At 44.6% G+C, this 15,723-nt stretch overlaps 1 protein-coding gene across 5 annotated transcripts in view; it reads left to right on the top strand.

Annotated features, from left to right (window-relative positions):
• The window catches only part of LOC114882124 (AF4/FMR2 family member lilli), a 105,272-nt gene that overhangs the window by 19,974 nt on the left and 69,575 nt on the right, over positions 1 to 15,723 (top strand). The window contains exon 1 of one of the 5 annotated variants that reach the window (XM_029199024.2): positions 1,108 to 2,248. The exons of the other annotated variants lie outside the window; for them this stretch is intronic. Coding sequence (XP_029054857.2) covers positions 2,235 to 2,248 — 14 coding nt within the window. The 5' untranslated portion in view covers positions 1,108 to 2,234. Of the gene's footprint in view, positions 1 to 1,107; positions 2,249 to 15,723 lie in introns of those variants that run through there. 5 annotated transcript variants of the gene reach the window in all.

The raw sequence follows: 15,723 nt of genomic DNA, 5'->3' as shown, positions 1-15,723 counted from the left end.
AGGATAACTTCCAAATTTTAATAAGCTTTTACGTAAGCTCGCACCGGTTGATTCGATAGAACGTGTAATTGTTTTTGACGTTCTAGACACAATGATATGTATAGACTATAGACGCATGTGCACACTTTCCGTCGTGAGACAGGATTATAACCGCAGTGCCAGGCGTTTCCTGTTTTCCTGCTTCTATGCGGTTGTAAAGTATTTCCTGTATGGTTAGGAAAGTAGTTAAAATTTGATGCCGCGTTCGTTATTTATCGATAGGACCACCGCTTAGCGTTTCTATTTGCATGAAAATTAATGAACGCAATCTTATCGTCGAGCATTATCTTCGAAGGCGATAATACGCATTCTGGAATCGCGTATAGATTACATAAACGACGTTCTAACAAATTCCGTTAAACCAGTTTTAGCTTGAGATGCGAATCTAGGCGACGAAATGTTTTATCCATCGCGTACCGGATACAGAATCGTTTTGACCCAGCCACCCTAATTTATACAGAAAATTTATTTTCAAAATTTTATGCAGACAATTAAAACTAGTCGTTCATTTTGATAACGTTTGATAAAAAATATCCGCATGAAATTAAAATTAATCCTTGACCCTCTCGATAAATCATTTAAAACGGTAAATTATATGAATTAACGTTAATGAATCCGTTGGTACGATACGATAGCGGGTATATCGTTATGTTCGCATAATTGAGTAACGGGCTCGAAATGAAAATGATTAATATTTATCGCCGAGTGCAGTAACATTTTCTGGCACGGTTCGTGTCGTCACGTAAAATTGCACCAGTGGGAATTTAAATCGCACGAACATGTTCGTGCGAAGCGTGTGTCTGTCTGTCTGTTTGTCCGTCCGTCTGTCCGTTTGTTCGTTCGTTCGTTTGCGGGGGCGAGACAGAGAAAGATGTTTGAAATTCTAAAACGACTCGCGTGGTTTTCAATCCATCGATAAGTACGGTAGACAATTTAGTACGGAAAGCTGTCGACAGATGGCGACAACGGAACAGGTGCACTCGACCAATCGGCGTGCGCGTAATTCCCCCCACCCCTGTCCATCTACCGATTGGCGCTACGGCGGTGTCACGAACAGCGATCGCAATATGGCTTCCGCCACCGCCAGCAAGTGAGAGTACCTCCGAAGGTGACATCGAAACATGGTGGATTATTTAAGAGTGCGCGAAGCGTCGCGCGTGTGAAAATCGCTCGCGTGTCCGTCTCTATAGTCCCGTGTCGAATCGACGAGTGTTTGATATACAGTGCGCGCGATTGGGAAAACAAAACATTTCGGGGAAGAAGAGAGAGAAAGAGAAACACTTGTGTTCGGTCTGTCGTTGGACAGAGACGTACTGTACGCACGGGCTATAGGTTAGAAAAGGATAGAGTGACGGTGTGATACATCGGTTCGTTTAGCCAGGGGTTTCTGACACGAGAATGCGTATCGATAGGAAAAGAAGCACGAAATACCGTGTCGCTCGGCTTCGGAGGTACCGTTTCCTGCGAATAACGTTGTAAATCCGAAAGCGGAGAGAACATCGAATCTTTTTCGATAGTTGAACACGGTGCGCGCGACTCACACGTCGAAAGCGTGGCTCTGTCGGTGTGTTACGTTCCGTACACACGCCGCGGTCGTGTCGTCCCGATTTGCGTGCGTGTGCGTGGCCGTGTACGTGCGATCTTTCGGTGTTGGAAATTGAAAGAAGACAGGCGGTCGGTGAATGAGCGGGGAAGAATGAGAAAAAGAGTAGAGCGGTGACACGGGGTGTTGTACATCGACGAGCACGACGACGACGACGACGACGTAACAGAGAGAAGAAGAGGCAAACGAGCGAGCGAGTGAGCCAGGGCGACGTTGCCAGAGTTTTCCTTCTCGCGTTCCCTACACCGTATAGCACGTACCTTCGTGCTCCGGGAGCAAGACCGAAACAGAGAGAATATTATGTGACAAGGAGCGAGATCAAAGTAGTGCGAGGAAGCTTAAATACATACACGCGTACACGCGTGCACACTGTGAGAGGGGCACGAGCCACGAGTAGCGTGAGTCGCGCGAAAAGGATCTAGGGAATTTTTGCTCTCTACCCCCCTTTGAATTCGTCGATTTGTCGGTAGTCGGTAGTCCGTAGTGTTTTTATTCGTGCCCTATGAACGTGATTCGTGAATTACCATGAGACGACTCCCAATGACGTACACACTGAGCACGTGACACGCCGAGTTAGGCCGATCGACAAGCCATGAAGAAGCCACGGTAAGTTTTTACGAAACTACAATATCTCTGCTAATGTTTCGAAAGAACGACGTTCCTATTATACATGTAGGTATGTATGTATACGTATAAGAGTAAGATGTCCGTTGCGGACGAGTGTCGCGTTTAACGCGCGCTCAGTAGTATACCTCGGCCTTAAATAGGGGTTAGGTAGGTTAGGTCGGTTAGGTCGGTAGCGTGTAGGTGTTAGCGAATTTTCCGCTCGCCGAGGGATTTCGATTCGCGGCTACGTCAGTGAATGCAGAAGCGGGTACGGGTACACGACGCGGTGGTGAAATGACGCGATTATAGGGGGATGAGTCAGAAGATTGACGCCTTGTTTATCGATCTCGACGCCGCTAGATGTTCGTTACGGTTATCGATATTAACATGCCGCGAAACGCGAAACGTTTGCAAAACGGCCAACGGGCTTGGCGCGAAACGACGACAACGTAATAATTTCGCGCGATATCAGACGGGACTAGAGGTGGGAGGGTTTGGCCGATAAATTCACGGACAATTCCATCTTCCGACGACGCGGCTCTATTTTTAGCGGACCGTCCTACGGGTCCTACTTTAATTATCTGTTCGTTATTATTGGAAACCGCGTGGAGGCGGTAGATACGTTTCTCGCTCTGCTCCGTTGCCGCGTTATTAACTACTTTTGCATAGATTTATGAAAATAAAGCTTCGCTTTCGTCGAGTTTTACCTAGAGTTCTTAACTTGTACTGGAATGCTTGAAAAAATTGAGAGACGGTCGTTAACTTGATTCGGGTCAGAGAAACGATTACGCTGGTTGCTGTTAGTCGATCGAATCGTGTCAGGAATCGCGGTAGCTAGCCAAGTATCAGTCAGGAAGGCGAGACGAAAGAAACGCGATGGGACTCGAGGCGGCAATGCCTTGGTCCGTGCATCGTGCACAGAGAGAACGAAGCACACGACGCGACGCGAGGAATTCGAGGCTCGAAGTCGAGAACGTTCCAAATACTTGCCGTTCCTGGTCGTCGACGATCAGACCGAGTTGCGTAGGTTGCTAAATTATGAAAGGAACAAGCGTACGAAGAGACGAAGAGGACAGATTAAACGTTTCAGAGTTCGTCAACTTTGGAATCTGTCCCGCTTCTCCCGTCGTTCTTATCAGCGTCCTGCGTGATTTCGCAACCAACCGATCGTGTTCGCTTATTTGCATTTTTCATGTTATTACATTATTACGTTATCACATTATCACATAGGTCCACGTGCCGACACGTTTTATTTCTTTGCCCTAGAAACTAAATTACTTACAAGATTACAATAGTTGAGGAAACATCGTATAAGAGAAGAGAGAGAAAAAAGTAGTTTTCAAGGATCATTTTTCTAATAATGAAAGGGTTCTTTTTCCTCGTCTAATTTCCAAGCTTTCCACGATTCATAGAACGTAATACTACTGTTGCTCGATAAAGTTTTCCTGAATTGCACGACAATTTTCCAGCCGACCGATAAAATAAGCATCTGCTACTTTCTCCAATGATGCTCGTATGTAATGCGTAGCAAAACGAAGTCGATCAACGGTCTCCCGTGGTATACGATTATCCACACGAATATCCTTACAGCTAAATTAATAATAGAACGTGGAAGGACGATAACGGAGACTCTGCCAAGGCCGAGGGAGGATTTCCGAGCATCGATTCGTTAGCAACCCACGATTGCCTTTGGTTGCTCGTAATTGTAGCCTTTTTTTAGACTCCTCCATGTACAGCTAACTTTTACCTAGCATTTGATAATAACTTGTTCCCCTAACTTTGAAATCTTGAATTCTTGAACACTTTCGTCTCGGAAAACTATTTCTGAAACGAGTCACCCTACCTTGAATTTGTCGAAGGGTGTTCCGGATTGTCTCTTGAAAATTTTCAAGGGAAACAATTCCACGCGAGTATAGTCGGGCATTGGGTTTTTCCTGACTTCTCTCAAAATCGAAAGCAAATTGTGAAAGGGTCCTCCTCTACCCTTACCCTTAACTATAGAAACCAGGCTATAGGTACCAGGTGTACACTAGGCTGCAACGTAGGCTTCTTTCGGTTAAGACGAGAGGGGAAGTTTACAGATATGTAATGCTAACGAGGGTTTTTATTCGGTGGTTTGAGCTCAACACTTGTTGAATCGAGATCATTATCTTACGGCTACGTATATCATTAAATCGTCGAGGTTTCAGTTTCGCCGAAACCCATTAAACGTCAGTTTATTCGTGTTAACAAGGAAGCCGGTTAATTAGGATCGTTAACCGCGGAGAAGTTGGTCGAATTGAATCTCTGACCGGCTTTGTTTCAGTAATTTCAAATCAATTGTTACTTGTTAGCCGCGATTAAGAAAGAAAATTCGCTGGAAGTAGATTATCGAGAATCGAATCGGAACGGAGTATTGTTCAGGGACCGATCTGAAAGTTACGCTTACCTTTGGAACACTTGAAGTATACAGGCAAAACGTCTAACTTGGTCTGGCGCTGGGGACATAAAGTATGCAGAAAACGAGCATCGTTCTACTCTTGATTTTATTGCTTATTCACCCGGTGCACCAGTCCCGCACGCGTTTAGAGTCGATCTTCTTCTGTTATCGCCTACTATTATCGCAAATTTCCCCGTTATCGACTACGACATCTGATTCAATCTCCTGGAAGTACTCATGATTCTTACCCACTTTTGTTTAACGACTAATTTCTAACTCGTTGTCTTCGGGTATTAATTTCAAATCAAGTTATTTCGCATGTAGCAATTGTTAACTCATCCTCTAGCTACTAATGGTTGCTTACATAGTTGCTTGTCGTGATTGTAGCGATGAGAATTTAAAAATAACAATTATTGCCAGTTGAATAAAGTTTTAATAAGCAAACACCGCATCGATTATCGTATTATGTATAATCGTGCGTCGCGACGAGTCTTATCGAATTCTCGCGGGACAAGCGACACCTACGACTTTATTGTCCGGCGGGAGGGTCGTAAATACCCGGTGTAAACGATCGTGAAATTGCCGGGGTACGATTACGTTTCTATGGACGATCGAAATGGAAAGCTGTCGATGGCACCCAAGATAACGACGTGAATACGCCAGTGGAGAAATCAGGATCGGCTCGATGCCTGATACGCGACCATCCAGCTATTTAATAGGCTAATCGAGTCGGGTAATTAATATGTTTGATCGTAACGGACCTGTGTTGCATCCGATCGATAATATAGATCTGTTAAGGGGAAAAATGATAGATTAATACCTTGTTGACGATTACGCTACAGGGCGTAGATTTACTGTAATGACACCTTCGAGGAATAGATTTACAAGATAACACCTGATTCCCTTCAAACTGGCTGATATATTATGTTTATATTTTGCTCCCAGCGATAACACACTCGCTGGGTACTCCGTACATATTGAAAAATAAGTCTCAAATAGTTTGACTGTGAAAGGATCACCGATTTCTAGTAAAGATTAAGTTGAATTTCAGTTGAATTTCCGAATGATTAGAACGTGCCCAATCTGGTCGATGAGTAATAAGCATCTAAACCGGTCTCGTTTGCGTAATGTCAGCGTATTATTAATTAATCGGCGTACAATCGGAGCAGGGGTCCTTTTGTTGTCAGTGCGGTCTGTTGTCTCGGAGACATTGATTCATAGAATAAAATCCATCATTACGTGGCTGGGTTACGCATACTCCGCTAGTTTAAACCCTTCCCGTACTTTAACGAGTCTGACTCGTGATGAAGATTTTGGCCCAAACATGAATATCACGAGTCTGACTCGTGAACAGATACAGTAATGCTTCGAAATAAGCAAGTGGCTCGGGACCGAACAGTTGCTTATTTCGAAGCAGGTATGCTATTCGGCTTGACTTTGTTCTCGAAACGGGACGATAGAGAACGCGAGAAACGAGTGAGAGATCCGAGGTAGCGGCAAATCATAAAGTGATCGGCCGAGCAGCGATGTTATTTTTTGGACAAGGATAGAATATAGCATGCCCTCTCATTCTCGCACTATGCTTTATTTCGAAGCAAATATACCAGACTGAGAAAGCATTATATATATTCCATCCTTCTTCTACTAACCGATGTCACTGCTCAGTCGAGCGTGAAATTTATTACACTAAACATCGGCTTCGCGCTTTCATGGACCTCTCACTCATTTCTCGTACCTCTCACTTTGCGGGCGACTTGAAACAAAGAAGAGGGGATACGGAGTTGCTTATTTCGAAGCAGAGACCACTTGCTTATTTCGAAGCATTACTGTAGTCGGGCGAAACATGAATATCACGAGTCAGACTCGCGAACAGACTTGTGAGTTCAACAGTGGTAACGCGTACAAATGCCTATATGTATATCAGATATCAAAGCTCTTTACATTTCGGCATGTATTGCGATTGTTCTCGAGCGTCTTGTCTGTTTAGCGCGCTTTGACGACTACCGCTTGGGCCCGAGTTTCGTCGAGCTAAATGGGACGGGAAGGGGTTAAACCCTCTGTCTAGTTCAACGCGTTTGTTCTCTTTTCATCTTGATTTCCTACATTGTTGAAGTCTCTCGAGGCTTGATAACTCCACGATAAAGGCTGTAGCTGACAAGCCGTTTTGATAAAGGCAGCCACCACTGTCCGACCGTTGTCCTGGTCGTTTGCAATTTCGGCGACTCAAAGCTACCATTACCTCGCTCGCTGGCTGATACACCTCGCCACAGGGTATTTCTATCGACCGGGATGACAATCAAATTACTCATCGACCAAGATGCTCAATTCAGCGACTTAAGTTGAACGCCCTATGTTAATTCCGACATGCGATTTCTGATTCTGTCGGTTCGTAAACTAGACAATAGCAAAGGGAAGATTCTAAGTTGATGCCGGATTAACCCCTTTGCTCTTTAATCCGCTCGTTTATTCTACTATTCAGTTTGCAGTTGGCTTGTAATCACTGTATAGACGGATCAAAAGGATAGGACAGAAGCACTTTCATTTCGTTGGATCCTCGAAAATCAGCGCACCTTTCACTGCCAAACCAAGTGTATTTTTTAATGAACAGTCAAAGGATTAAACTTTGCGTCTGAAAGTTAGCTCGATACCTGAAGTTTCGAGGTTGCAGAGGTGTTTTATTCGGTCCCTCGTGTAAGATAAGAAGGAGTAACCGGCACGTGGGTGTGAAAAATTGTCTAAAATCCTTGGAAACGTGATCGTGCGATCCACGATGAGATTCTCTTCGGTAAGCTACAGGGTATTTTTTAGCCGTATTTCACGGTGAAACGGTGCAATTGCAATAAACAAAGGCTGCGAAGGGTTTACGATGGTTGCACGTGTGCGCGGTGAATCTATAATGGAATCGTGGCGAGTAGACGATTTTTCCCGTGTGGGAAAAGAAATGTGGAAAATCGAAGGGGTTGCAAGGAGTAGGTACATATGCAGGCAAAGGGAAAACAGACGAAGGATGATGATGCGAATGCTCGAAGAGACGCGATGTAGTTTCTCTATCCGCTATCCCATATCGATTCCGCGAAGCGTTACACCGACGACGATTATATTTTATTTATCCGAACCGGTTGCCGAACGTCTATAGTTTCCTCGCATCGCGTCGTTCTCCAATGCACACACTCTTTTTCCTCTCGTGATTTTCCTTCGGCTTCTTGAACCGATCGATGAACGTTCGGTTCGTTACATCGAGCCGCGATCGTCCTTTGAAAGTTTGATGAAGAACACGTTCGTTGACCCCTTTCATTGGAATTTCATATCCCCGAGGATATTGCAGACTGTCACGAAATTCGCGAGCGTATACCACGCTTGGAAAAGTAGCAAAAGAGCCGCGGTAAACATTGCATCTTCGAAAAGAAAATCTTTCACCGTAATTGTAGTCGGTCGTTCCCAACGCTTTTGCTCGAAGATTAGAAGTTAATCCTTTTTTTCCCCCTTTCTTTCTATCTCTTCATCCCGCAAAAAAGAAGAAAAATTCAGCCGTGATAAAACGCGTGGGTGAAAACGAGGTGAAAAGCGGTTACTAAATCTTCCTCTCTGATAAACGAAAACATAAGGTTTCGTGGTATCATGTTGCTCGTTCTCCGTTTTTCGTTGGATATTTTTCTCCTTTGGATAGCTCGAGAAGCGGAGCAAAACGGGCAGGTAAGTTGTGCTCGTGGGTGGTTGGTTACACGTGGGTGGATTTCTAAGAGAGAAGTCAATTCCAGTAGCCTCTGGCTTGTGCTCTCGGGGTTGAAGGTCAATACGACGACGAACAACCGTGTAACCTTTAAGTCGCGGGGGTTGGAACAACGCGGTGGCTTGCAGTCGGTGGTTTATCGTTGGTCGACCATTTTCCAAGCACCACCGAATATCGGGTCCGCGTGAAATCGATATTACTCCATTTGATCGTCCAACAACCCCCTTGCTTCCTCGATAGTCTCTCTCCCTCTCCCTCTCTCCCTCTTAGGGTTTTTGTACGCTACTACACTCGAGTCACGAGCATAATTATCGTGGCACCCTGTGTCATTATCGATCGAGCTGCTAATTAATGCGGTTTAAATTTGTCGTCGCCCGACGCGAGAAATAACGATGCACCGTTATTGACGGTTTCGACGTGTTCCTCGCTCGATACCTCCATAATTATTTCATCAGAAGCAAGTGTATTACAATGACAATTATCGAAATATTTGTAACGAATCTTTTTTTCGATTCGTCGCGATCTCATTTCTCGAAACCTTTTAACGTTTCAATTCATCCGCGAGCGGTAAGTAAAGTGTTAATCGACAGAGAAGATTGGCAGAGAAATATTTGAAGCGTGCAACGACCACGGTTTAGCTCCTCTAGTTCGTCGACGACGACGACGACGACGTAGCTTCTTCCCTTTACCCTTTCTTCTAGTCACTGAGAAACGGGGTAACGAGATTTTCATTCCGACTTCTCGACCCGTCCTTCGCGATTCTCGATTATACCTAACTCGACTTCTCCGCACCAGCAACGAGCAACGAGCAACGGTACTTCTGGTCAGGAGGTAAACGAACTGGGATAAGGTGTCTCTGAGAAACCTTAGAAATCGCGGAAGACCCTGACAGCTTAACCTTGGCGAACGAGCAAGGATGTACGATCTACTTCGTCCTCGATGTTTTATCTCAAAATTTGTATAACAGTAACAAATGGTAACGATTGACGTTTTTGAAAATTATTAACGGTTAGATCGATGCTCGATGAAAGTCTGTTTCAAACGAAAAAAAACCCGGATGATTATTTAGAAGCGGTCGTCTGACGATTCCTTTGACTTTTCCAACGGACGAGCCGTAATAAAGCCAAAAGAGACGCAATTCAACGAGGAATTTTTCCTTTTTCCTCTCTAATTTTTTCCCTCTAGCTCGCGGAAAGAGAGAGAGTGAGAGCCGTGATGCGACAAGTCTCGTTATCCTTTCGTGCCACAAGCGTCTCGTGCGATGCGATGCATAATGTTTTAATTGGACCGGCTGTTTAATTCGAAGTGCGATTGATACTTAGGCTATGGTTCAGTTATCCTGAACGCGTTCTATCAGCAGCGTGTGTCCTGTTTCAGGGAAACGGATAAAAGGGTGATAGGGGGGGAAAAAAAAGGAAAATTCGTATCGTTTTTCTCTCCATTCACGAACGTTTCTTTCTCGTTTGTGGCGGTCAAAAAAATAAAACACAGACGAACAAATGTTTATCGAATCAAAAAACTGTCCCTTTGTTTGAATAACAACGTTGTACGCGCAGCTATCGAACGTATTTGCTTGGCCGCAAACGATCGTTCTGCCTCGATAATATTTTCCTCTGTGAAAGTTGAATTTTCAACATTTATGATTGCGAAACGAGATAGTCTCCTCTTTTTTTCTTTTTAATTACCAACGCGGTGTTGATTAGTTGAAACATTTTGATATATTGGAAAAATAATATTAGAATGAAACGTGTGAATCAGAGGTTGACACCGACGCGACAAGACAAACTGGTCAGGTAATATAGTGATTTCCTTGGTACATCGTTTTCGGTCGTAAAATAATCGTTCGTGTTATAGAATTCGAAGGTACGTATACCTGAGCCGAAGCGATCGGTGAACGCACGGGACAGGGCTTTTATTGCTCGAGCCGAGCAAACAACAGTTTAATTACAACGCCATAAAATAATTGTTCCGTGTACAGGTAAATTGCAATTACATGTAACTGGTAAACACGGGTAAACGGTAATTACAGCTATCCCGTTTCGACTATTCTCGAAAACATAACAGTCAAGGAAACGATTCAAAACAGACGACCTCGAACTTTAACCGTGAAAGATATACGACACAAAGATCGCGTGACAACGAGGAAATTATTAAGCTCGAGACAATTAAAATTCGATTAACCGTCGAGTTACCATGGCTGGATCGATCGGTGTATCGAGTGAAGTTAGGCATATAAAATGAGTTTATAAAATATTTTAATTAATTCACCGACGCGACGAATCCATTCGCGGCTCTTTTCCCTTTTATTTGTTTTCCTTGATCGCAATTTCTGGATATATCCCAGAAAGAGAGAATCTCGGGAGCAACTTCCATATCCATAACTATTCGGTGTCGAGGACGATACAGTGTCGTAAAAGCGGCCTAATGGGAACACGGGTGTTTCTGAAACGGGATAAAAGTGGCAAAAGGGGGAACAGAAGGAAAGAAAGAAGCGGAAATGCCGCGTTTCGCGAAACGGGGGACGAAAGGCGCAACAGTTTGGCCGTAGAGAACTTATCGCGGCCACTTTGCTTTCTCGATCGACTCCGAATAAGAAGATAACTCGGAATAAGGAGAGTAGAAACGAGTAGTATAAAACGATTTAGGTACTTCACAGGGTGATAGCCTGCTTGACCGCGCCGCGCCGTCTCGCGAAAAATAAGTTCGATTCGCGCGAAGCGGATCGCACGCATCGAAACCTGTTTGCACTGTTAACAAGACTTTCAATCGGCACGGTTAATAGCTATTCCGTTAATTGCGACTACAATTTTATCTCGATTTAATTTTAAGAGGAGTGTACGATTTTTTTCGAGACTTTCAGACGCCTCGATTCGCACCATCTTTGTCAAACCGGTCTGTTAAACCCTCTGAGTCAACCCTGGATTTTGAAACCCTATTACAGTTCGTCCCGCTACCCATTGCTTCTACGTCAGGGGTCGTTTGACGGTCAAAAAAGGACCGGACAAGGTTATATTTCTTCAAGTGAAACGTTACTCGTTCTACCGCTTCGTAAATTCACTTTTCACGAAGGCAACCGTTTGGAAGGCGGTGTGTTTTTCAAATTCAGTTTTTCCTCGATATTGAAGAACATTTAGTTCAATAAATGCGTTTGGCTATTTCGTATTTTCAGTTGCGATCTTTTTTATTCTTAGGAAATATGGAATAGAAATAATAACGTCCAAGTGTGGTGTGCAGTCGCGATTAGCGAATTCCTCGGTGCCAAACGTGCTCGATTCGTTGCTCGACGATCGTGCGTGTGTAGGTTGAAAATTGGCACGGTGCCCGTTTCGTAGAACGATAATCCGAGTAACCACGCGAGTAACTGCGCGAAGAAGCGGTGTTTGCGTGGCACGTGTAAGTGCGTTTAACCCTTTCGCTCCTAACGTCGACGTTCGCAGTCGCTGGACAATTTCCAGCTGCTTAAAAATTAAAAAATTAACACCAAAGTGAACCAAAGTGCGACTCGCGAACTGATCAAAATGATAAGAATCCTTGGACGAATGTATCTCGCCACTCGACCGAAAAGGGTTGAATTTCTGAAAGTTTCCATGAGTTTCAAGAACCGTCGAGTTCCGCGCAAGTGTCCAAAGTGATTCGAGGTTCGTTAGTAATTGAATCGCTCGAAAATTTGCGGGAATACCGAGTACCCATCGCGACTCTTTGTACGCATCGTTATACAGTATCTGCAGCTTCAGAAAGCGGGTCACCCCCTTTTACTTTCTTACCACCCCCTCTTTTTTTTTTTGGTTGATCGCTTAAATCTGCGCAAACGAACGGGAAATTTCGCCACGCGACAAGTAGGCGAGTATCGACGCGGAAAGAGGGTGAGATAGGGTGGTAGGTAGACGAACCGCGAGGAGTGGCTTTCGACGATACCGTGGCAACACTCAAAGGAGGGAGACATGGCTTTGATGAAATTCAGGGAACGGCATTCACGGTTCAAAGGAAAAGCATAGGGTAATGCCAGGTAATAACTAACGCGAACGAAAGGTAGCCCGTTCGTGAGAACTGGAGGGCGGAGGTGGCATACGGCAAAGGGAACTACCGCCTATGCTAGCTAGTTTTTCTTCTTTTTTTTTTCCTTTTTCGCGTCGGCCCATTTCCTGTCTGTCGCCGCTCCGATCGTCGGGGATACAGAATCCCCCGATAACCACGTCGCGTTCAATCCCGCGCGAAATTTGTCGATTCGTAAAGCCGTTTTGGGGGAAAAATATTTTCACGTTAGCTCGAGGTACTGCAAAGTGGGAAGGTCTTTGCGACTTCGCAGAAAGGAGAGTTTGGAAAAGCAAAGAGGCCGAGAAGAAGAGACATCTGGTCTTATCTGGGCCAATGGAACGCAACCTGGCGCAGCTATGTACTCTCTTTCGTCTCGACCGGATCGGTAAATTGCGTTCGAGCTACGAAAACGTTGTCCTCGACTATCTCTACTAATTGGCGAACTTGTCGCAATTATATACCACGTCACTCTGTTATCTGCTTTCTTTCGTGCGAATCGTTTTCCCTAGTTTCCTCTTAATGGCCTTTCTTGGCTGTTCGAACGGGTCGAGGTAAACTCGCGATCTAATTATACGAATCATTGGAGAGAGGCGTTGGTGTCGAGATCTCGCCGAGTTTCTGTCATCTACGTGGGATTAAAATATCCTCCAGTTCCCCTGAATGCTCCGCATCTTTGTTAACAGATTCCTTTTCCAAGTTTTCTTAGTAAATCGGTGATGGGTAAGCTGTTAATGGAGTCAGAATAGCATAAATATTCTTCGAAAACATCGAAACAAGTATTATAATAAACTCATCAATCATCGAGTTTCAGCAATCGACTCGCGATTATTACACAACGTAGACAGGATTAATGACAGTCGTCTAGAACAATGGCTACGTCGCGTCGTACCGTACCGCTCCTTCCCGATTACTTTTTGCACGAATCTCGGAGATTGTCAATTTTACGGCTGTTTCTGCATACTCCGCGAGATCCGTCGAACAAACGAGCTGGTTGTGAATTCAAGGTCGCGCGTTGATTGCGCGAACGTCGAAGAGATGTGTCGAGGCTCGTGGCTCGCGGCGTCGAAGAAAATCCGTAGTCGTCCCGTCAGCGAGCCGGGGATAAAAATAATCCACTGACTAACATCTAGGCTTCGACGACTATTATTATCCCGAATCTCTCCCCCGAGATAGGCAGACGGCCGGAAAGAAATGTGACGATCGTTGGAGCGCGCCTGAGGGATCAAGCGGAACGGTAATGGACCGTACGTAGTGAAAGTGACGCGGATAAGAGAAGTGATTTCTTGAAAAGAGCCCACACCTTCGCTAACCATGCTCGCTACATCTATTTCTGACACGATGCTTCACCGTAGATACACTCTATCGAACATCCCGTTCGCGTACTCCATTTATTCCGATGAACACGTCTTCTTAGTCATAGATATTCGACCATCAAAATATTTACTGTATTAATTTTATTAAATCACCACAGTAATTTTCATATCATTTCGCATAACGGACGTTATCTCTTTCTCCGTAGAACGGAACCACGATTGTTCCGTAAACTTAATTTCCACGAAATCGTCGGCGACGAGCTGTGCTTCGTCGTTTCGCGTGGTTGCGTTTTCTAGAGAAGCGTGATTTCGCTGACATCCGCGACAACGATTCGTCGCGCGTTGCATCTGCTCGAATTTCATGGACTTTCGAGACGATAGCGGATCTTCTTTCTTTAGCGCTGACTATGTCCACCTTCTTTCCTTTCAGTGATACATAAATTCCTTTTCTTTATCCGTCATCGCGGAAATCGTAGCTACGCGTTCTATAGAAACAACCAAGTCGGTTGGTGAATGACGTAGAGTAAAGAAACTTGTAAAGTCGTAGTTGAATTATTAACGGCTACGGTGGAAAGATACATAGAAAGTCGAATGGTCGTCGAAGAAACAAAGAAAAGAGAGAAACAAACAAGGGTAGTTGCGTTTTTCTCCTTGGAATTTTTGCTCGATCGAACAGGGATGATGGTCCAAGTGTCTGTTTGAAGAACAACGGTGTCGGACGTGTCGTAGGTCAGGGTAGCCAAGCAACCAGTTACCGGACTCTAGGTAGTTCGATTGTCAGCAAGGTGATTCGTGGTGTCGCTGGGGGATTTCAGCGACAACAGCAATTTAGCCGAGTGATTGACAGAAGGTAGGTTTAAATGGCGTAGCCTAGTCGTCGCGGAGGAACGTGGGGAACGAAAACGAGTTCATTCGTTCGATGCGTTTTCACGATAACCCAGATACAACGGGGAGGTTCGCCTCGACTTCTTTCCGTTAATTACTCCGAGTAGAGGCGGTCGTACAATTATTACGGCATTTACACGGGCTGAAGGAAGGGTGCGGCGACAGCAGGGTGGGAGGTGAACGGTCATCGAGGCTGATTAAATTAATTTTAAAATCCCTCGGTTCCGTGGTATTATTTTAAACGGTGGCTGCCAACGCCGCACACCAGTTGTACGGGGGTGGGTTACGTGGATAGGGGTGTAGTACAGGGTGTCAAGATTAAATCAATGGGCATGGTTTCGAAGGTCATTTATTTGCATATTTGTTTTTACATAAATTGATCTTTTGGTACAATTTGCTTAGAATGAAATCAAGGTCTGAAATATCTCACGAATTGTTAATCCATGGAACAATAGAGCAACCGAGCGAAGTACCGGTTTAAACGAGGCACCCTATACAGAAGGGTGTTTAAAAGGAGATTTGGGAGCGAGACGATAAAAATTCTCATAAAAGCTGTTGGGGCTTTTGTCTGGTAAAACCTATCGGAAATTAATATGCCAATTTCCTGCGAAAAGCAGCTGGCTTGGCTGTCGGGCTTCGGCCTCCCTCGGCTCGCGGCAACGGGTTTTGTCCGAAAATTAGCGAAACGCGTGTTTTGTGTGTCAAAGAGATTTATACGCGATACGTACCTTGACCTGGGTCATGAATTTATATGAAAATGGACTGATGAAAATAGGTGGTACAGCACTTTATAATAACGATTATTAAGGATACAGTGATTCGCTTTTCCACTTTGTATTTCGAAAGGTCAAATAATCAACGATGCCATTTAACCAATTAATCGTTTCGAACAGAGTGAACAAAGGAATTTTCGAAACTGGCGAATGACGTGCGCACGCTCGATCATGAATTCCTTTTCATTCAGTTACCTTTAACAATCTTTTTTTCTTTTTATCGCCCGCTACGTTCAAGTTTTCCCGTCAGCGTTTTGCGCGCACATCAGTCAACAAGGTCCGCAAACAGTAAGGAACTTGAGCAGCGTTACGAGTGTCAC

Source organism: Osmia bicornis, chromosome 1 (assembly GCF_907164935.1).
Source record: "Osmia bicornis bicornis chromosome 1, iOsmBic2.1, whole genome shotgun sequence".
Taxonomy (NCBI): domain Eukaryota; kingdom Metazoa; phylum Arthropoda; class Insecta; order Hymenoptera; family Megachilidae; genus Osmia; species Osmia bicornis.
The sequence above is the reverse complement of the archived record's forward strand: the minus strand, read 5'-3'. Positions and strand labels throughout refer to the sequence as shown.